At 35.1% G+C, this 24083-nt stretch overlaps 1 protein-coding gene across 6 annotated transcripts in view; it reads right to left on the reverse strand.

The window, feature by feature from the left end:
• PDE1A (phosphodiesterase 1A) overlaps window positions 1-24083 on the reverse strand; it is a 401882-nt gene that overhangs the window by 77832 nt on the left and 299967 nt on the right. For all 6 annotated transcript variants that reach the window (XM_028830525.2, XM_028830528.2, NM_001257584.1 and 3 more), the window contains 4 exon segments: window positions 19503-19569; window positions 16085-16201; window positions 15080-15220; window positions 8953-9053 (listed from right to left, as the gene is read on the reverse strand). In XM_028830525.2, the coding sequence (XP_028686358.1) occupies window positions 8953-9053; window positions 15080-15220; window positions 16085-16201; window positions 19503-19569 (426 nt within the window).

A 24083-nucleotide genomic window follows, 5' to 3' on the forward strand; every position in this document is an offset into this window, starting at 1 on the left:
CTGTAACCCCATTGTATCTTGGAAGTAACTAACTTGTTTTTGATTTTACAGGCTTATAGGCAGAAGGGACTCGCCTCACATGAGACCTTGGAGTTGGACTTTTGAGTTAATGCTGGAGTGAGTTAAGATTTTTGGGGACTGTTGGGAAGGCATGATTGGTTTTTTGAAATATAAGAAGGACATGCGATTCAGGAGGGGCCAGAAGTGGAATAATGTATTACTCCATTTTCACACTGCTGATAAAGACATACCCGAGACTGGGCAATTTACAAAAGAAAGAGGTTTATTGGACTTACAGTTCCACATGGCTGGGGTGAGGCCTCCCAATCACAGTGGAAGGTGAAAGGCAAGTCTCGCGTGGTGGCAGCAAGAGACAGAATGAGAACTAAGTGAAACAGGTTTCCCCTATCAAACCATTAGATCTTGTGAGACTTATTAACTAACATGAGAACAGTATGGGGAAAACCGCCCCCAAGATTCGATTATCTCTCACTGGGTCTCTCCCACAACACAGGGGAATTATGGGATTACAATTCAACATGAGATTTGGATGCGAGACACAGAGCCAAACCATATTATGAGCCAAAGGTTGATTACAACCCAACATGAGATTTGGGTGGGGGACACAGAGCCAAGCATATTATTTGATATGGTTTGGATCTGTGTCCCCTGCCCAAATCTCATATTGAATTGTAATCCCCAGTATTGGTAGAGGGATCTGGTAGGAGGTGATTGGATCATGGGGTGGGTATCCCCCTTGCTGTTCTCATTATAGTGAGTGAGTTCTCATGAGATCTGGTTGCTGAGAAGTGTGCAGCACTTCCCCCTTCACTCCCTCTCCTGCCACCACGTGAAAACATGCTTGCTTCCCGTTCACCCTTCTGCCATGATTGTAAGTTTACTGAGGCCTCCCAGCCTCCCCAGCCATGTCTTCTGCATGGCATATGGGACTGTGAGTCAATTGAACCTCTTTTCTTTACAAGTTATCCATTCTCTGCTAGCTTTTTATAGCAGTGTGAGAACAAACTAATACAATTGCCTTCTCAAATTGGTTCCTTTCACTTAGTAATATGCATTAATGTTTCTTTCATGCCTTTTCACCGATTGATAGCTACTTTCCTTGCAGCACTAAAGTTTTCTTATCTGCATATACCACAGTTTGTTTATCCAGTCACCTACTGAAGGACATCTTGCTTGCTTCCAAGTTTTGGCAATTATTAATAAAGCTGCTATAATTATCTGTGCCATAAGTTTTTGGGTGAATGTATTTGCAATTTTTTTGAGCAAATACCAAGGAGTGCAATTCATGGATCATATGGTAAGAGTAGTTTCAATTTTGTAATAAATTGGTAAACTGTCTTCAGAAGTGGCTATACCAGTTTTCATGCCTACCAGCAATGAATGAGAGTTCCTGCTGCTCCATTCTCACCAGCTTTTGGTGGTGTTAGTGTTCTGGATTTTGGCCATTCTAATAGACATGTATTGCCTGTTGATCTATTTGGCATCTCACTGTTTCAATTTGGATTTCTCTGATGAATGATATGGAATATATTTTCATATGCCTATTTGCCATTTGTATATCTTCCTAGCTAAAGTGTCTGGTAAAGTTTTTGGCTCATTTTTAAATTAGGTTGTTAGTTTTTCTTATTGTTGAGCTTTAAGCATTCTTTGTATATTTTGCATAACAGTGCATTATCAGATGTTCTTTGCAAATATTTTCTTCCAGTTTGTGGCTTGTCTTTTTAGTCTCTTGATAGTGTGTTTGGTAGAGCATAAATTTTTAATTTTAATGAAATCCAACTTATCAATTTATTCTTTCATATATTGTGCCTTTGATATTATATTTTAAAAGTCGTCACCAAATCTAAGGTCATCTAGATTTTTCTCCTATGTAATCTTCTAGGAATTTTATAGATTTTTGTTTTAAATTTAGGTCTGTGATCCATTTTGAGTTTATTTTGTAAAGGGTATCAGGCCTGTGTCTTAGTGTGTTTTATGCTGACGTGACAGAACACCTGACGCTGGGTAATTTGTTTAAAAAAAAGAAACTTATTTCTCACAATTCTTAACTGGAAAGTCGAAGATCAACATGCCTTCGTCTTAGGAGGGCTTTCTTGCTGTATCACCAAATAGTGTAAAGCATCACATAGTAGAAAGGCAGAGAGTGCAAGAGAGCAAACCCTCTCTGGCAAGTCCCATTTTATAATGGCATTAATTTATTTACAAAGATAGAACACTCATGACCTCAATACCTTCCATTAGGCCCCACCTCCCAACCCTGTCACATTGGGGGTTATGTTTGCAACATATGAATTCTGGGGAACACAATCAAACCATAGCAGTCTGTGTCTAGATTCTTCTTTTCTTTTTGCTTTTGCATGTAGATGTCCATTCGTTTTAGCACCATTTATTGAAAAGATTATATTGATTTTATTCCTTTGTCAAAGATCAGTTGACTATATTTTTTGTAGGTTCATTACTGGGCTTTCTATTCTGTTTTCATTGATCTATTTGTCTGTCCTTTTAGCAATGCTACACTGTCTTGATTACTGTGGTTTTGTAGCAAGTCTTAAAGTTAGGTAATGTCAGTCCTCCAACTTTGTGCTTCTCCTTTAAAACTGTGCTAGCTATTATGAGTCTTTTGCCTCTTCATCCAAACTTTAGAATCACTTTGTCAGAATCACAAAATAACTTGCTGGTATTTTCATTGGGATTGCATTAAATCTATAGATGAAGTTGGGAAGAACTGACATTCTGACAATTTTGAGTCTATCCATGAACATGAAATATCTGTCCCTGTATTATTTATTTCATCAAAGTTTTACAGTTTTTCTTATAAAGGTCTTGTATATGTTTTGTTCCATTTATACCTAAATATTTAATTTTGGGTGGTGCTAATGCAAATGGTATTTGTGTTTTCAATTTCAAATTACATTTGCTTATTGCTGGCATATAGGAAAGCCATTGAGTTTTGTGTATTAACCTTGTATTTTGCAACCCTGCTATAATCACTTATTAGTTTCAGGAGTTTTTTGGTCAATTCTTTCAGATTTTCTACATGGACAATCATATTATTTGCAAACAAAAATAATTTTATTTCTCTCTTCCTAAGATGCATGCCTTTTAATTCCTTTTCTAGTTGTATTGCATTAGCTAGGACTTCCAGTATGATACAAAAATTAGTTGTGAAAGAGGACATCTTGTCTTGTTCACAATCTTAGTGGGAAAGCTTCAAGTCTTTCACCATTAAGTATGATGTTAGTTGTAGGTTTTTAATAAATTCCTTTCTTCTAATTAATTATTTACTTTTTAATTGACAATTAAAATTATATATATAATTATCATGTATGAGATGATGTCTTGAAACATGTATATCTATCTATCTATCTATCTATCATCTATCTATCTATCTATCTATCTGTCTATCTATCTATACACATTTATATATACATACACACATAGTGGAATGGCTAACTCAGGCTAATTAACATATGTACTACTTTACAACTTACCATTTTTTGAGGTGAGAACACTTAAATCTACTCTTGGCAATCTTTTAGAATACAAGACATTGTTATCAACTCTAGTTGACACATTGTACAATAGATCTCTTGAATTTATTTCTCCCATCTAACTGAAATTATGTATCCTTTGGCCAACAACTTCCTATCTTTTATCTCCACCCGAGTCCCTCATAACCACAATTCTACTCTAGTATAGATATTCTTTATCAAGTTAAGGAAGGTCCTCTCTATTCCTAGTTAGAGTTTATATCATAAATGTGGGTTGGAGTGTTTTGTAAAATGCTTTTTCTGCATTTATTGACAAGATCACATGATTTTTTTTTCTGTACCCTGTTGATGTGATAGATTATATTAATTGAATTACGAATGTTGAGCCAGACCTGCATACCTGGGATAAACCCCACTTAGTTTTGGTGCTTAGTTTTCTTTTAATTATCATTATTATAGTTTAAATGTGCTTATGCCTTTTCCTTCTGATTTGTAATCCAGACACCTGCAAAATACTCTAGCTATATCAAAGAGAATAAAATTACCTAACGTCTTATTCAATCAGTGAATGAACAAACCCCTTTGTACCCATTCAAGAGTGTTGATATCATCCCTGTTCCTTTAAACTAAAATTACTTTGGGTAGCAGGAAGGGGATGAAGAAAAGCATTTGATCCATTTATGATTCTAGTTTTTTACTCACTTATAATGTTGTGATTAAATTTTTAATGTTATAGATCCTTTTGTTTTAAAATTAAGATGGAAAAATCATTTTTAAAGAACACTTAAATGTATGCTTCATCACTCATTTAAAAGGAACATTTTATTTTTTAAAATGATGAATACATCAAGGGAAGGCTTTTATTTCTCACCTGTCTGTATTTTAATATAATTTGATTATCAAATAAATTGGTATACTTCAAGTTGCATTGATGAATTTGGTGTTCTAACTCTAAGTCTGAAATATTTCAAGCATTCTCAGATCTGTATAATGGAACCTGGGCTTCTCCTTCCTCTATCTCCTAGGTTGCCAGATCATTATGCAAGTGTGGAATGGAAGCAAAATCACTATGTTCAATCTCTTAAAATGGTGAACTCATTCATATAAGTTGGCAAGTTGAAAGTTGGCAACAAATAGAGCAAAAAAGAAAGTCAAGTTAAAACTTGTAGCAAGTTTGCTACCACTTACCCAACACCAAGGCTTCTCTCACTCTCCTATCTCCTGGTAGATACTTAGACTTAAAACTCCTCACTCAGACTTACTGTTTCAGGCTTTTCAGTGGGTAAAGTCCTAGTTATAACTGGCCCTCCCACTGAATATTTATGATAGAGTAGACAAGGACAAAATAAAAAACGAAAGTTCCTACTAAAACAACACCACTACCACACATGGGTAGCTATGTGAGATCATGGATATATTAATTTGCTTCTGTATAATAATCTTTTTACTATCTATCTATATTTTATAATATCATGTTATATACCATAAATGTGCACAATAAAAATTATTTAAAAACAACAAAGAAAACAAAAACTAAAGAAATCTGACATTTTATACAAGCAGCCTGTTTAAAATCTGTGTCTGATAGTCTGCCAGATATACCAAGCTTTATTATTCATCCAACATATGATAAATGACCTACCAGGCACTGTTACTTTCTTTTTTGTTTCTAGCACTATCATAAAGGTGAAATAACATATGTCTTTAATAGCACATATTTCTAAAATAGATTTCCATTTAACAATCTTAGTTAAGGCCTAAAAAGGACTTAATCAATAATCATACCTCAACATACAGAAATGTGAACTGGCAAAGCATATGTATAATCCTCATTGAAGAGATAATCAACTAGATGTTTCCCAAGCAAAACACTGTGTGCATTTCTAGAAGTTTGCTGAGATCATGGGGAAAGCTGTGATTTTCCAGTAACATTTGCACTATATGGCACCAAATCTAGCCATAGCAGATTTGTCAGAGTTAATACATGATATGGCTCCAAGTATCACCATTTACTTGTTCAGAGACCAGCTAAAATGTGTTTTTGAACCAGATTTAATTGTAGGAAAGTGTGCATGATTTTGTCTCATAAAGCTAACAAGGATGCTGAGAATGCGGCATGGTCTAATGCTTGAGATGGTCTTTGACTGCTAAGAAAAGAACAGACTCTGAGCAACATCCAGTATCCATGGCAACATGTAGCCTGGCAATTTCTTTTCACAAAGAGGAAATTATTTCCATTTATTTACACTTTCAAGGATTTCATGCATTATAATATCTGCATTGAACTCAAATCTAGCCTTGCCCTATGTTCCAAATCGCATTTTAGCCATTTTGTATTCTGTAGTAAATTAGTTTCCAGATTGGAAAAAACACTCTCAAATCCAAGTAACAATGAATAATATAAAATAAAATATAATTACTGATATAAATGACATATGACCTTATTTCTTCTTGGATGAAGGCAATATTGAGAGCTAAAAATCATGTTATATTGTTGCATTTTGGTCATTACAACATTTTGGTTCACGGAATTTTCAAGTTCATGTCGAATTCATTCATTAAATAGTTTACTCTGTCAGGCAATTTTTTTCCCATTTTTATACAGAGTTTTAAAATATAAATTGAAAAAAATAGGATTCTTCTTTCTCCTTCTCTGCCCCCATCTGCCCTTCCTTGTCCTCCTCTTCCTTGTCATCCCCCTCCTTTCCTCCACCTCCTCCTCCTCCCTCTCCACAGCCAAATGCATAAGTAAATCAGAACTCTTCATCCAGTCGCAGATAAATGGTAAAAGGAGAAAGCCAGAGTGATGATCTAACACTGCTGCTGGAAGAGGCCAGCCCACTGGCCTTTACTTTTCAAAGTCGAAAGGGCAACTGGTATTCACTGATAACAAATCACTTGCTTTCTTCTCAAACCCCTAGAACTGTTTTCCTGTACAAAGCCTAGCTCAGTGATGAGCAATCTTTAATTAAAATCCTCCATGTTGCGGATCCAGTGGATGTAGAGACCCTTTGGTAAGCAAAATGATCTGCATAGTCCTGTTTTCCTTTGACATTAAACACAAATAAAAGCAAAAATCTCCCTATACTCTGCAAATATGGGTAGAAAAATAACATTCCTGCTACATAACCAGACTCTGAAGTTTTCCTTTTCCCTTCAACCTGTGTCAATCTAGGAGACCCTGGGGTTTCCTCCATTCCAGAGACAGACAGAATGCCCTCCCCAACACTTCACTGTTTGAATTGTAACTCTTCCTGTGTCTCCATTAAAGGGTTACATGTGTAAGCCCACCCCATTTCAGGCTTTAACAGGTTAGAATTATCATGTGTCTGTCTCTGGCCGTGGGAGCACGCTTGTATAGGAAACTGGATTGACAGTGAGTGTCCCTCTTCTCACTCCTCAATTCTGCCACTGCCATCACCTGACCAGGTGCATATAGACAGGTCACTTCACCTCTCGAGATCTTCATTTTCTATTTTTAGATGATGGAAATCAGACCAGATGATCTATACTGTGGATCTCACTCATCTTATGGTCCTTTAAGTTCTAAACTGTCTAATATTTTAATAAACTGTTTCTATATTCCCCACATCAAACAATAACTCCCACATCTGGAAAATCAGTTGTTAAAAATATATATATTTAAAAACCAAATGAACTGACCACACAAGAGCCTGCACATGTATGCTTATATCAGTGTTATTCATAAGTGCCCAAATTTGGAAACAACCAAGATTTGCTTTAATAGGTGAATACATAAACAAAATATGGTATGTCCATGCAATGGAATAATATTCAGTGATAAGAAATAAGCTGCCAACCATGAAAAGACATGGAGGAACATTAAACACATTCTTCTAAACGAAATAACCCAGTCTGAAAGAACTGTATACTTTATTATTTCAGCTATATGACATTTTGGAAAAGGCAAAACTAAAGAGTCATTAAAGAGACCGGTGGTTGCCAGAGGTAAAGGGGCAGGAAGAGAGAAATGATAGATGAAGCACAGGAGACTTTCAGGGCAGTGGAACTATTGCCTGTGATACTGCAATGGTAGATACAGGACATTATACATTTGTCAAAACCCATAGAACCCATAATGCAAACAGTGAACCCTCATACAAACAATGGACCTTAGTTAATAACAAGTTATCGATATTGGTTAATCAATTGTAACAAATATCTCATACTAGTGTAAGATGTTAATAACAAGGAAACTTTAGGGTAGCAGGAGGAAGCATATGGAACTCATAGAACTCTGTACTTCCTGTTCAGTCTTTCTGTGAATCTAAAACTGCTCTAAGAAACAAAGTCTATTAATTAGAAAAAAAATCAGATTTAATCTTTCCTCAATAAGAATGGAGATTTATGCAGTGGTTCAAGAGACACATCAGTTCTTAACATATATCTCCTTATTAAGCATCCTTAAGAAATTTCAGGATCCCACACATATAAAGTAAGCTGGATCCTGATGGGGCCTAGACCAAATCTTGCTTCTCAGATACTGACTTCTCTGCCTAACTAAAAAGAGTTTAGGCTAACTCTCTGTTATAGACTGAATTGTGTCTGCCCTAAAATTCATATGTTGAAGCCCTAACCCTCAGTGTGTCTGTATTGGAGATAGGGCTATTAAGGGTGTAATTAATGTTAATGAAGTAACAAGAGCGAGGCCCAAGTCCAATATGACTGGTGTTCATATAAGAAGAGGAAGAGACACTGGGGTGCATGTGCTCAGAGAAAAGACCATGTGAAAAAACAGCAGGGAGGGTGTTGTCTGTAAGTCAAGATGAGCAACCTCAGAGGAAACCGAACCAGCTGACACTGTGATCCTGTACTCCCAGCATCCATAATTGTGAAAAAATAAATTCATGTTGTTTAAGCCACCCATTCTGTGGTATTTTGTTATGGCATCCCTAACAGACTAACATACTTTCACTCTGGTATTTTGATTTAAATAACTTCCATTGTAACCATCATTAAATAATTTCATTTTCTAGTTATTTTAAATTTAATACTTCATGCTGGCCTGAAAATTAGTTTAATTTTTGGATTTTATTTTCAGAAGTACAATTTTATTACTTTCAAATACATAATGACATGAAACCAGTACCTTAAGCATTATGTTGCAAGATTTGCATCAGTGAATAGATGTCTGACTTGTGTGGTAGTTCACAGTGTAAGTTCTGGGCAGGGACAGATTGCCTTAAACATTTTCATGTTCTTTAAATTGCTAGATATGCCACAAAATACTATACACAACATTCTGGAAAAATAGTAGTCGACTGATTCAAGTGTTAGCAGCTTAAGAAATTTTGCTAAAAATTCATTAAACCTGTTCTTATTAGAATCTTTATTATTTTTTAAAAATTATCTTAAGTAATATGCAGAAAAATAAATTTCAAATTTTAACTAATGAAAGTTAATACTTTTTCAAACTTACCTTGTCTGAATGTGAAAGTTGTTTGTTGTCCCTGTATGCTCATAATCATGAATGGCAGCAGCAAAGACCATTGCTAAAATTTCCAGTTCAGTGAGCCAGTGCTAGTAAATCACAGAAAGAATCTATTATATTCAAGAAATAAATACCATCTTTCCTTTCTCTGAAAAGGACTTTCAGCGCACCCTGTTTATGTAATCATATAAAATTATTTTTTATTTCTTTTAATTTTTTCCCTATTTTTACCTCCACTAATTGTGCATGATGGATGCTTCATAAGGTCAATGATGGTTTCATGGCCTATAAGTTCAAAATTCAGAATATAATTGTCCTTGCTAATTGAAAAAGGAGCAGTTTCCTATTATTTAAAAAGTGAACCCTAACTGGATTTTGAATTTACAGCCATACATGTTTGGGTTCTTCTGAAATCAATTACAGTTTGGTGATTTTTAACATATAGCTCACGCAACATTAAAATGTCTTTTAGCCCAAGTGTTGTTGAACAATCTACTATGAAAAAAAATGTTCATCTAAAACTTAAAAATATTCACTTCCTTACTAGAGAAAGTACACTTCATTTTTATGTTTAGAGATTTAGAAAAGTTTCTGAAATTCACAAAATTTTCTATTCATAACACATAAAAATGGCTGTGCAATTAACTTCAAATAATGCTAAAAGAATAAATCCTTTCATGTAAAATCCATGACTATCCACTTTACATACATTTACCTTTCAGTTACTAGCTAGATGCTTTAACAAAAGTTCTCTGTTATTATTAGTTCATTTAGAAATAATTCAATAGTTTATTCATCACTCACATTTTGTAAAACCCTTATACTGCACTGCCCAATATGGTAACCACATGTGACTATTTAAATTAAAAATAAAGAAAATTAATTAAAATTAAATTCACTTTCCCAGTTACACTAGCCATATTCCATATGCCTATTGGTCACATGTGACAAGTGGTTACCATATAGTACAGCAAAGACACAAACCATTTCCATCATCACAGCAAGTTCTACTAGAGAACGCTATAAATAGATGGCACTTGATGGTAGAAATGCGGAATCCAAAATGCTATGAAGCTCACTCGGAGTGGTCTTATTCTATACACTTAAAACAATAAAAGACCTTGCAAAAAAACAACAGAAAGAGATCATGTAAACTTTGTGCACACTTGATAAAAGTTTGCAGAATAAAGATGCAATTTAAGAGCATAGACAGAAAGGCTAATTGGTGGCAGTGGATCTTGGGAAAAGGATGGAAAAAGATTGATAGTTAAGTGCAAGGATAGAGACAGAAGAATTTTAAATAGAGCAAATGTAGAATCATACTATAAGGTCTGTATTAAAATAGAATTGTCATTAGTACAATTGTGTTGGAGAATCAAGTGAAGTGAAATTGAAGAATATGGAGAGTATGGAAAGAGTGAATGGACTAATTTGATGAGAATTGATGAATTTAGATTTTGTGTAAAAGGTAAAAGAAAGCCATTGTAGGTCCATGGGTCAAAAATGAAGGCAGTGACAATTGTTGAATCTCATAGATACCAAAGCTATAATCTTATTAATCTTAGCTCCCTTCACATAACCTATCATGATATTTGGCACATATTAGGAACTTAGTATTTGTTAAATTGCAATTAGCTAGTTTTGCATTAGAAAGAGGTAGCAGTGGTAAGAGACCATGGAATCAGTCCTGGTTTTAAATCTCTGTTAATCCTCAGGAAAATGAGTTATTTACCCTCTCAGCTACAGTTCTGGTGAGAATGGCATTAGTAACCTTTCCCCTATGGGGTTTAAGAAGAAGTTTTGAGTTAATGTATGCACTGTGCCTATCATGTCTTGTCATATGGTAAAATAAAGAATAAATGGCATTTTGCTAGGAACTTACTATGTTAAATGCATTGATTAAGGCATTAAATCTGGGAAATAATAGTTAAAATATCATTAGTGATTGTAATTCAAGTACAAACGCCTCACAATCAGATGAAGCAGAAATAATTTTCAGAGCCAAAGGGAGTTAATATAACTAGCTGTTCTGTGTTCATAGACACATTTAATTATGAGTCATTAAAAGGAAGAAAGTGACCTTATAGAGGTCTGAATTGGGACTGAGCCGCCAATGTTCCCAATGAAACTATGGAACTATAAACACCATGAAATGAATAGCAATTGAAGTTAAACTAGTTTTGAACCCTAGAAACCCACTGTTTTATTAAAGAAAATGATTTCTTTTTAAGAAGTCACTTATTTAAATTTTGGGGTGGGCTCAAATTATGTATTTATAAATATAGCTGTGGTTTTTAAAAGGCAGCATTCATTATCTACTATGATAATACAGAATATAAAGTGTCAATAGTAAAAAGAAATTAAATTAGAAAATCAGAGATGGAATTAATTAGTGATTGACTTGTAAATATTTAAAATTATTATCTTGCTAGCTGTGAAAATTTATTATAAACACATTTCCTGTTTTTATTCTGGTTCATTTCTGCCTCCCATAAATAGTACTTTCTCCACAAATTCCCCTTACTTATTTCCACACTATGGACTAAATCATTAAGTTCCACTACAAACTAGTATAGGAAGAGAGAAACATTGAACTTTCACACTTAATTTAAAAACACATCTACTTTGTATTAGCAAAAGTAGAATTCTGGACTGATTGTTAGTTTCTTAGCTGCTGATTCATTTTGTGCTAGTATCAAAAAGAATTCTAACTCAGAAAACAGGTGCTTAAATTCATAGATTTTATAAATGACTCCTGAGGGCAAGCCAGAGAGAATGAGGTTAAATCCTGTCACTCTTTCCAACTACAGCAGTGGTCAATACAAATCCAAGTTTCTTCTGATTCCTAACAGGCAGAAATAAAGGGTTAAGATGATAAGTCATGAGCAATGCAGACACTGTATTTCATCAGACCTGTAGGTTGTATTTTGTCTGGAGAAATGCTCAGGTTGGCTTACTCTAGAATGGGCAGTCATCAACTTATAAAGAGGTATTGACTGCTATTAGCCACATGTATTAAAACAGAAACAAAGGAAGGGAATTATTAACTGGACACTTTAGTTAGCTGGTCTCATTAAATTCTTATAACCACTTCATAAGATGGTTATATGTAAATATTTTTATACCTATGTTGCAGATAACAAAGCTGAATCCTAGAGAAATGGATCAACATTTCAAAGTTCACGTACCTATCTAGTGGCAGAGCAGGAATGCAAACCCAAATCTGTCTGATTTCAAAGTTTCTATTTCTTCCACGGATCATGATAGCATTCATTACATAAAGAAGGCAATATGCTGAACATATTCTTCTAAGGTTTCAAAAGGAGAATTTCTAGCTAATTTTACTATATGAATGGGTAGAGGCGAATAGAGTTTTGACTTAGGACTTATAATGTAATTTTCATATCTGAATTACTCAGGATGTGTGTGTGTGTGCGCCTGTGGGATAAAAAAAGTAAATACGTGTATTATACAAAGTATATATGTGTATTATATAAAGGGTGGGGAGAATTTCACGTCAGAAAATCACATTTATTTCTTGATTCCTTGAGTATCAACAACTCTTTTAGCTAGAATTTATGAGATTTGACACTATTTTTCTCTATTCCTTTGAATAGGCTGAAGAAGTTTGCTGTAAGTTACCAGTATAGAAAATTGGCATATTACAATTAATTAATGAAGGTATGTTAATAGCTATTATGTTTTAGGCACTAGGTTAGGTGCTTTACAAATGTGATTTTATTTACTCCTCATTTCCATTCTATAAGGTGGCTGGTATTATTAACTGCATTTTAGTGACAAGGGAAGCAATGTAGAGCTAGCGAATTAGAAAGTGGTGGGGCATGGGTTTAAACTCATGTCTGACTGCTTCCTGAGTCCACACTCTCTTTCCTCTTCCAAACACTATCATATTGGAAGCCATTTATAAGAACAGAATTTCCACATAATTTGTAGAAATATGTAGTGCTAAATGTACTGTAGACTAATCAGAGAAAAATGCAGTCATTCCAAAGTGTGGAAGACTGTTTCTGTGTAGTCAGTGCACTAAAAATTCCAAAGGAGCTTGATGTAAATTCATCTCTCTTCCTTGTACTCTTAGTATTAGAGAGAACGCAATGCCAGGAACCCTCTAATGCAAATGTCTTCTGGCCAAGGCCCTTGGATAATTTCATATTCAAAGAGACATTTGAAGGTGGCTTGACAGCACTTTATAAAACATTTGTTCCTTAGCAAATGGACTGAGTTATTGCACATCACTGTCACCATGGCACAGGACTACAAATGAATCAAGCGACAAAAGGAGAGTGAGGGGGACAAGCAGGTGTATGAGCATCAACTCTCCTCGGCATTGTCTACTCCCAGACTTGAAGGCGTCCCTTATGACATTAACAAACAGAAGGACGATGGCTTAATTGCAATCCCTTTCAGGAATGGTCCTTAAAACATCTTGCAGATGACAACATGCATTAGTCTCCTGACAGTACTGGGCTGCTACCGGAGTGCTTCATAAATGTCACACTGATAGGGCCATCCTGAAATAGCAGGGCATCAACCAAAACACTAGAGTAGATGACCCAGTCTTCTTTATATCAAATCTGAGGGGTGAGAAAGAACTAAAGAGTTTTTGCTAATGAAAATTTCTATAAAGCTTTTTTGTTACAAAGAACCAACACATTCGTATACATGAAATGTAATAGTCACCTATCACTACTTTTTAATGTAGGCAAAACTTGTTAAAATAACTTTCCAAAAATTGTGAAGCTGACAGTGTAACCTAGTTTTGACAAAATAGTCAATACATTCATAAACTCATTTTGTCTTCCCTTTCTCCATCTATGGTAGAATTTCTCATTATTCTCTTTAGTTCAAATGTATTTTCTTGATTCTGGACAACACTAAAGGTCTACTACCAGACTATTTTTGTAATGGCCAAATTAATGGATGAGTAAAGAGCCCAGTGACACATTTTTGCTAAAGGATGAATACAATCAGAAAGTTACATTTATATTTGGTAAGTCATAGCTCTCAGAAAGTGACTATGTGATCTTTGCTAACAACTTTAACTTTCTAGGAGTCATGCCAGGCTTGGCCAAATTCCCCAGTCTTACAGAGAAGTTGGAATGGCCTATTAGGTCCCACAACAGTCTTCCTTATAATTCTGAGAGTAAAACCACATTGTAGATTTGATTTTCTCTGTTTACCAATTAATATGACACCCACATCTCTTCAATGTCACCTTCACACCAGATGTTCTGAAGGTGATATAGGAGACTTTTATTTGACTCCCTTTACACTTGTAGCAAATGTAAAAAAAAAAAAAATGCATTCAAGCAGGAATATTTTTTGTAAATGACAAAATTCTGGTTGCCTCCTAGGTTGAAATGGCATTTTCTCACTACACTTCACAATTAAAGCAGGTGCTAGGATTTAGAAATCTCACATGGCCTGCTCCTTTTTTGAACCCAGCTCAGTTTGGCATCTTCACAGGAAGGTCAGTTCCTCACTTTTTACCTTCTGGGAATCACTGTGAGTTTTAAGACATTACAAAAATTCCCAGCTCTCTCAGAGTTCCTGTCATACACTCACTGTTATTTCAGGCTTTGCTTCGCTGAATCATTTAGTCACCCATTCATTGATTCATCAAATGCAAAGAAGAGGAAAGAAAATTTGGAAAAATTCACATGAATAATTTCCCCAAATCCTATTAGAATTTGACTGTGACTAAGAGAGCAAAAGCGACTAAGGTCAGGTTAGGAGCACATAATGAGTGAGAACAGAGTGCTATAACTTTTATTCTAAAGACTTTTTCTCTAGGTCACTTTTTTTGGTTGATTTCTATGGAAAAAATGATTTTACAAACAAAAATGTTTGGTAGTCCAAATTTGGGGAAACATATATTTTTATTTGCCTCTGGTTATCTTTTTTGCAGTGACTTAAAGTATTTTTTGAAAAATGTATATTATAACCCATGAAGCTTCAAAAATCCAAACAATTATTATTTATAAAACTTATTACTTTGAATACCTCTATGGGCATTAAAGAGACAATAGGAACTTACAGGAATGGAAGCTGATGCTTCCAAATGAACAAACCTCAGTTACAAAGACTTTCTTACCATGATACCTGTGTGAAGCATTATGTAATGCACAGTTTGAGTGACATCAGCTGCATGAATCAAATTGTGATATGGATTTTTGTACTTGCTGTAACCAACTTCTAAAGCTTCTGCAAAGGTGATTAGGCAAGAAACAGGAATCTGTGGAAAGTAATAATTATAATTATATTTTGACCAAAAAAGTGGTACTAAATCAACTTGAGCACAGTTTGTCGTGGAACATATTAGTGAGTCAGATGTGGACAACAGTTTCTTTATGTCAAATGTCGATTGTTCTGAAAAACCACTTCATGAACATGTTAGCTTTCATTCCCAAAAAGAAGGATTGTAACCCCCTAGTATTTAACTAGGACAGATTAAATTACAGACTTACTCATACTATTACACTGAAATTTTAGTATCTTCCAGAGAGTAGGAAGGCTAGTTCTTAAAAGGGTAAATATTTCCAGTTACAATTAGTGGAGTCTAGTTTTTCTATCTTAATACAAAGAGGTTAAAATAGATTATCTCCCAGTACTTTACAGCTCTAAAAATGTGATTATTCTATAGGAAATGATGAAAGTAATAAGATACAGTCTGCTCAGTAGTCTGTATCAAATCTATTGCTTGGATGGTTCTAAATGAAGTTAATTAGAAGACCCTTCAATCTAATTTAAGAAAAGCTGGCAGTAAAGGTTCATTTTGTATTTTAAGAATGCTGGAGTAGTCATATTTCTTTAAGACATAGCTGCCAAACCTCATGTGAGTGTTTTGTGAATAAGTCAGGGGATGTTGGCATCTTACTGGAATGAGGCTATAGTGGTCTCATGATCTCTAGGTGCATATATAGATGTGTCAGTGAGTTGTGAAGAATGGTTCTATCATGTAAAGACCTCATCCCCTTAATTCTGTGACCTGCTAAGACATCCTAAAATGAATTGCTTAATTACTCAAATGTTCTGCATTTTCATTCTTATTCAAATAACCAATTCTAAGAGCATTTCACTTGTGTTCCATGTTTCTGACCTTGAAACGGTTGATAAGATCATATCTGGTAAACAGTTCATAAATCATAAACTTCAGACTATGCTCTCCACTTGCTTCATTTAGGGCAAATACATCAAAAGACCATTTATCAACATCCTGTAGAAAAAAGAATAAGTACTTTAGGTGCCAATACAATAATGTTTCTATGAGAATTTATTCAAAAGATAAGGCATTGTACATTTAGCAGGTCATCTTTCAATTTAGCATGCCAAACTACACTTTGACCAGAGTTTCATAGGACAGGACCACTTAGTATCCATGGGTCCAGAAAATTGAGGCCATAATGCTGAATAAAGCACCAAAACCTTTTCTTTAATCCCAAAGTTACTAAACTGATTTAATGCATTTGATAATACCATAATACTGTCATTATCTTTAATCTCTCTCCAACTTCCTGCCATAAATCATTTTCTCAGAGTGGACCTCAATTTAGCATAGAATTGCTAGTTACATAGGTGATGTCAATTGGGAAATACAGAAGAAATAGTGCCAGTTTTTCTTTCTTACTCACTTGCTACATTGCTTGAAATTTCACCATAAGAGTTTGCAGTTTGGCATAAAGTTTTGATATTTATGTCCTGTTATAAGATGTAAATATTGGCCTGGTGCAGTGGCTCACACCTGTAATCCCAACACTTTGGGAGGCCAAAATGGCCTGATCATGAAGTCAGGAGTTTGAGACCAGCCTGACAAACATGGTGAAACCCCATCTCTACAAAAAATACAAAAGTTAGCCAGGTGTGGTGGTGCACACCTGTAATCCCAGCTATTCAGGAGCCTGAGGCAGGAGAATCGCTTGAACCCAGGAGGCGGAGATTGCAGTGAGCCAAGATCACGCCACTGCACTCCAGCCTGGGTGACAGAGTGAGAGTCCATTTCCAAAAAGAAAGAAAGAAAGAAAAATATATAAATATTATAGAGAGATAGAGTATACACTATCTTTAATTATTAAAAGGTATTTTTTTACACTACTTTTCACCTATTATTATTTGCTCTATCTTTGGCTGACTTACTAATAATTTGCTCGAGGGACAGGTGGTGAGAAAAAGGAAGTGGGCCTTTTGATTGAGGAAGAGGATAGTAATACTCGTATTTCACGCAATTCCCTAGGGAAGCAAGCAGGCCAGAAGGGAAACTAGAAAGTACCCCATAACAGAGAGAGAGGGCAGTGAGCAGGGATATAAACCACTCCAACTACCTCATGATTTTGCTTTGAAAATCTATAGAAGCACTGTAGTCCATTCTAATGGTTATCAGAAACTGCTAGCAAGAAGGCCTACTGTTTACACACATACAGTAGGTTTAGTATTGAACAGCAAGTGGGCAACCATAAAGCTATGCATTAATTTTCTATTTGAGTAGGGTTGTTTCAAATTTCATTCAACACATTTTTTCTGGAGGCCAACTCTATGTGCTATAATATGCTAGAACCAAATTAAAAACCTGATAAAAAGTATTCAGTCTCTTTTAAAAATACTTCCTTCAAAAAATAAGAGCTTCAAATGGTATTTTTAATCACTTGGAAACAAGCACCAATGAAATAGTTTTTGGTTTGCTTGTATGTCATTATTAAATTCCTTGCATTTGGCCCTTATTTGATCCCCAAATGCTTGCTTTATCTCTTTATATATTGAAAGTTATTATAAGTTCTGTTAGAAGGCATTTTACATCAGTAAATCTCAAAGGAGGCCAACAAATCTTTTATCAAACTCCAAAGCTAACAAACAAGAGTTAGTCCAGACTCTTAGAAGGTTGCTATTTATATTTACAGCTCCAACTTGGGTGTTCCCACTGAGTAAAAGGTTAATTCTTTATTTCTTGAGAATTTTTTTATAAACCCTGATGATTTACATTTGTAAACTACTGCAGATGCTTGGATTTTATGTCATCAGATTGAGAACGAACAAGACAAGGAGGCTTCTCAGAAAATAAGAGTTATTTAACTAAAACATTCTTTACTTGATGATATTCCCTTTCTCAACCTGTTAGTTTATATCTTTTTTACTATACGACATGTTAGAAAACATACTACATTCTCTCATACTAAAATATTTTGTTAGTTGGTTTTTAAGGGAAGATTCTTAAAATAAAATAAAAATGAGTAATTTTCTTGCTCACTGTTAAGGAAATAATAGAGAAGGCAAAATCTCTCAAGAACCGAGGAATGATTAATATCCTTTAATGCAGTGGTCCTCAATATTTGGGCACCAGGAACTAGTTGTGTGGAAGAAAATTTTTCCACAGGTCGAGTTGGGGTTGGGTGGTTTTGGAATGAAACTGTTCCACCTCATCAGCCGTGCACAACCCTCACATGCACAGTTCACAGTAGGGTTTGCGTTCCTATCAGAATCTAGTGTCCCCTCTGATCTGACAGGAAGCAGAGAAACACAAATATAAAAAAGCACCAAAGAAAAACGAGCTATCTTTTAAAATTAATGAGATTAAAATCTAACATGCAGCAGAGAAAAAACAAATGCGAAGAAGATGCTTAAAAATTTTGAAAACACAAATTTAAAATTAAAAAGGAGTACAATAAGTCAGAAATAAATCAACCCAAGATCCGCTGCTGCCAATATCCTTTAAATTCTTGGTTAATGCAGAAAAAGCAACATGAAGATGTTTTAGGAGACAATGTTAATTTCCCTTAACCAAATTAGGCAATAGAAACAAGGAATTTAGAAGGATGAGCCTACAAAATGCCTCTGTAGAAATAACATTTAGAAACAAGGCACATGAACACCACACACACACACACACACACACACATAAACATACACACACAATGGGGCATGTATGTGAGCCAACAACTTTACTCACTTCAGAGTTTCAACTCTGATTATTTATAACATATATAGCACTGCAATTGGGCCTTAGAATAGTGTAGCCACAGGAGAAGCCAAAGATAAGAGAGATAAGGTTTTTTTTCTTTCTTAATTTTATCTTACATTTTGTATTTTTCAGACCTACAATCCTAAATAATTTCCTTCTATATGTTTTGTCATTTAAACATAATTGACTAAAACATCTTTTTATAACATGCATTTAACTCTTCCATAATACATTCATAACAAAATATGTACATTTTGACAAGTACTAGTGCCATTTCAAAATAAATTCAAGATCCCCATAAATAAAATTAAGAAAAAAACCACACGTATGTATACATACAAACATGCATATATATACGTTGATATAGTTTGTGTAAATCAGTCATTTAAATCTACAATGAGTCATGATTTGGAACACAGTTCATTTGTTAAATTGTTAGAATATGTTGAATTTTTTAACGTTCTAAGATGTAGGCTGCAGTAAAGATCTATTCTCGTTTTCTCCTAGCCTTTTTAAGAACATTTTTTAAATGACCATTTTAAACATGAAAATAATGAAATGATTTCACCTTTAATGTTACGATGACAGCTGCTGGATATGCCAAACCAACCATATGATATGTTTTTCGGTACATCCTAAAAAAGACAAAAATAAGTGTATATATAAAACTCATTGATTCAAAGTTTTCAACTATTTCTGAAACGTAAGGGAAGAGATTACTTTTGACATGTTCACCTCTTATCATTAGTTACAGACTCCCTTTGTGTCAACAATGATAACTATAGTCACCTTTTACTAAACATCTACAATTTGACAATGTAATATATTCTCTATTCACAATCACCTTGTAAAGTTAATGTGACTTTAGTTTCCATGTAAAGATATCCTTCCCTGAACTTTATCATATTGAAAGATGCACTACACTTTGCATATGCAACAACTTTCTAACATGCCAACATATCCCTGACAGCAGAACATTCTGTTTTGTGTCCATTTATATGACAAAATTTTTAGTCTGGAAGCTAAATGTCATTAAAATATTTCCTTTATATTTTTATATTAAAATTATAGGGGGGGAGATGTAGTGTCATCAGAATTTACATAGCTCCCTTCTTTTATTTAATGATATTGGGAAATTAATATCAGCAAAACTTATTTAAGTTTGTTCAAATTGTCATTCAATATTAAGAAAGGTTATTCAGAAAGAAAACAAGGTTATTTTCATTTCCATAATAGTATCAATAACAAAAGTGTTCTTTTGTTTTTGTTTTGTGTTTCTGTTTTTTTTTTTTTTTTTTTTTTTTTTGAGATGGAGTCTTGCTCTGTCGTGGAGGCTGGAATGCAGTGGTGTGATCTCCGCTCACTGCAAGCTCCGCCTCCTGGGTTCAAGCGATTCTCCTGCCTCAGCCTCCTTAGTAGCTGGGATTACAGGCACGTGCCACCATGCCCAACTAATTTTTGTATTTTTAGTAGAGACAGGGTTTCACCATGTTGGTCAGGCTGGTCTCAAACTCCTAACCTCACAATCTGCCCACCTCGGCCTCCCAATGTGCTGGAATTACAGGCGGGAGTCACCACACCGAGCCAACAAAAGTGTTTTTAATAATCAGTGATTTGATTTTTTCTATCTTCTGCTGGGCAACCCAAATAGCATAAACCAAATATAAGAACCGCCTCCATGAATTCATGTGAGAAAAGAATCAATATGATAGCCTAGTGTGTGATATAGCAATAGTGCTTCCATTCGGGACTCTGAAAGAAACATGTTTCCTCCTCCAAGACCTGGGAAGAAAGAATTCAATTGATTGTTAATCATGTCCTTTAATTTTTATATCAAGTTAGTCCACAACAAGCTGAATTTCTAGGCTATATCTGTAAATTCTCCCTACAAAAGGCCTGGAGAATGCCATAGCTTAATTAAATATGATAAATATGTTAGATGTAAGAAACGGTCACATGGGCAATATTCTGCGTCTTTTATAAAACCGCTATAGAAGATACTAAATTTTTTGATTCAATGTTCCTTATGTTAAAAATGCATGGGACATATTACTCAGTTTCTATGTAAAAGTCATCATTTGTTAAAGATAATCAAAGCTAAGCAATTTATCATGTTTTCCTGTTAAGTCTTGACTAGTTGGAAGTTCAGAATGAAAATATTGTGTTTAATTACATCTCTAGCCTAGGTTTTCTTGATGAAGTATCTCTCCATTTTATTCTAGAGACCTTAAGCACAAAGGTTTCATGCTTCCACTTTATTTTAAATAATCATAAATTATTTTTGGATGTGGGTGATTAGGTAAAATAAGAAATTATCCTATATCTCTATTGAAAGATTTTAGAACAGTTAAAACTAAGAATACTTATATTAATTACTTCATTGATATAAGTATAATTATTCTAATCTTGCAGAGCAAGGAAACTACTAATCATACTATACAAGATCTAGAATAATTACTATCGACAATGATACTTAGGTTTTTTTTTTGGAAACAGTCTTTTCCATCTGTTTCTAGTCATTACCATTAATACTAAAAAATGGAGGTGCAGGGGAAATTGAAGGATGATGAACAGGGAAAAGGATCAATATAAAAATCATTCAGGATTAAGAAATTTTAAAATGTTAATTAACATTAACTTGACTTTATGGCACAGAAAGGCAAAGAGAACACACGCTTTGAATCACATGTTAGCCACTCACTGCTGTGTGACCTTTGGAAACTATTTAATGTCACTCATTTGTAAAATGAGAATAATTATAAGCTTTTTGTGAAGAGTAAATGATTCTCAATACAAGAAAGTCATCATTTTTATTATTATTGTAACTGTTCTCATTACTTTGCAGCCAATATCATTGGTTCGAAATCTTGTATGTTTAGAGCTCTCTGGCCTCAATGGGATCTCTGGTGCTACTGAGTTTCTTAAACCTGGGATAGGTTGAGAAATGAATACCAATATACTTTCTCATTACATGAAATGTAAAGGAAGACAAAGAGGATTGCCCTTCCAAAGAGACAGCAAAACTTTCCCATTATCATACTTTTCTAATTCTATAATCAGGAATAGAATTCTAGGATGGAAAATTAGAAATAGTAAACTAAGATGGAAAATTAAGATGACTCATCCTTGAATTAGAATGAGTATCAGAGATATCTTAACCCAGTTGTCTCACACTTTAGTAAACAGGTGATATATTACAACTTTCTGAAAAATGACAATGAATTTCCTGGGCTCTAAAGGTGGTGAAAGTCTAACTGGAAATGTAGTGGATTATTTTTGGAAGTTTCCATAATAGTTACAAGATATAATTCAAAAACTCCTTTAAAAAATACTATTTTAAGGCCAGGCGCAGTGACTCATGCCTGTAATCCCAAAACTTTGGGAGGCCAAGGCGGGTGAATCACCTGAGGTCAGGAGTTCGAGACTAGCCTGGCCAACATGGGAAACCCTGTCTCTACTAAAAATACAAAAAAAGTAGCCAGGCGGGGTGGCAGGAGCCTGTAATCCCAGCAGGAGAATCTCCTGAACTCGGGAGGCGGAGGTTGCAGTAAGTAGAGAGCACGCCACTGCACTCCAGCCTGTGTGACACAGCCAGTCTCCGTCTCAAAGAAAAACAAAACAAAACAAACAAACAAAAAACAACACTATTTTATACTAGGCACTCTGAGAGGCAGCAGACTTATTCAGTGGAAGGCAAGGAAAATACTGCTGCTGTTTCACAGGGCTTATTCCAGTGGTGAGGAGAAATGAAATATAAGAGACAATATATGATTACAAACAGGGATAAGTGCTGGAAGGTAAACCACTGGCTGGGGGCAGCAATAGTGAGGAACAGCATAGAGTGATCCGGGAAGACCTCTGGAACGGTAAAAGGGCCAGCCCGCTATGTTGAAGGGTGGGGAGAACCACTTCTGACAGAGAAAATAACAGGATGAATGGCTCCAACGCAGGAAAGAGCTTAGAAATGTCCTTGAAATTGAAATCAGGCTGGTATAGGTGTTCAGTCAAGGATGAAGTTTGCAGTAGATGAGGCTAGAAAGCAAAATGGGACCTAACCAGGCTCAAGTGAATTGGGAAACCCTCTGGTAGTTTGAAGCTTAAGAATGAGAGGAACTAGGCCGGGCGCGGTGGTTCACGCCTGTAATCCCGGCACTTTGGGAGACCTAGGCGGGTGGATCACGAGGTCAGGAGATCGAGACCATCCTGGCTAACATGGTGAAACCCCGTCTCTACCAAAAAAAACACAAAAAACTAGCCGGGCGAGGTGGCGGGCGCCTCTAGTCCCAGCTGCGCGGGAGGTTGAGGCAGGAGAATGGCGTGAACCCGGGAGGCGGAGCTTGCAGTAAGCCGAGATCGTGCAACTGTACTCCAGCCTGGGTGACAGAGCGAGACTCCGTCAAAAAAAAAAAAAAAAAAAGAAGAAGAAGAATGACAGGAACTAATTTGTATTCTAAAAACATCACTGTGGAATGGCTTGGTTGGCGTGAGCAAGTGAGGAGGAGAGGAGCCCAGTTAGAAAGTTACTGTCATATTTCTGAAGGCAGATAGTGGAGGCTTAGATTGTGGTTGCAGGAGTGGAGATGAGGAAGTGAGTGGATTCAGAATGCATTTGGGTAAGTAATTGCCAGGGCTTGCCGGGGAATTGAATCTTGGGAGGAAGTGTTTAAAGGAAGAAGCAACAAGACTTCAAGTAGACTCAGCTGTCAGGATTGAAGATGATTACTTTTGAAAAGTTCCAATAAACTTGTCCCACTATTTTTATGCACCTACTAGTGGGGATTCAACAGTGATTTAAAAAAGACTTTTTTCCATATGTTCTTAGCACACTGATTTCTTAAAGACTGCTTACTAATTTAGTTACCTGAAGTACAATTTTATACTTTTATAGGCTACTAAAAAAGTTTACTTTTATAGGCTACTAAATAAAATTTTATACTTTTATAGGCTACTAAATAAACATATGAAAAAATGGAAATTTAGCATATTCATATATTTTATGTATTATAACCTTCTCTTGAATGGAAATGGAAATTCGGTTGATCTTCCTCCACAGTTTACATTTTTTCCCAGTTTGCCAAGTTCTGCAATTTTTTTTTAAACAAAGAAGACAAAATATACATTTCTTTAGCAAATCAAACATACTCTCATG

This window comes from Macaca mulatta, chromosome 12 (genome assembly GCF_049350105.2).
Source record: "Macaca mulatta isolate MMU2019108-1 chromosome 12, T2T-MMU8v2.0, whole genome shotgun sequence".
NCBI lineage: Eukaryota > Metazoa > Chordata > Mammalia > Primates > Cercopithecidae > Macaca > Macaca mulatta.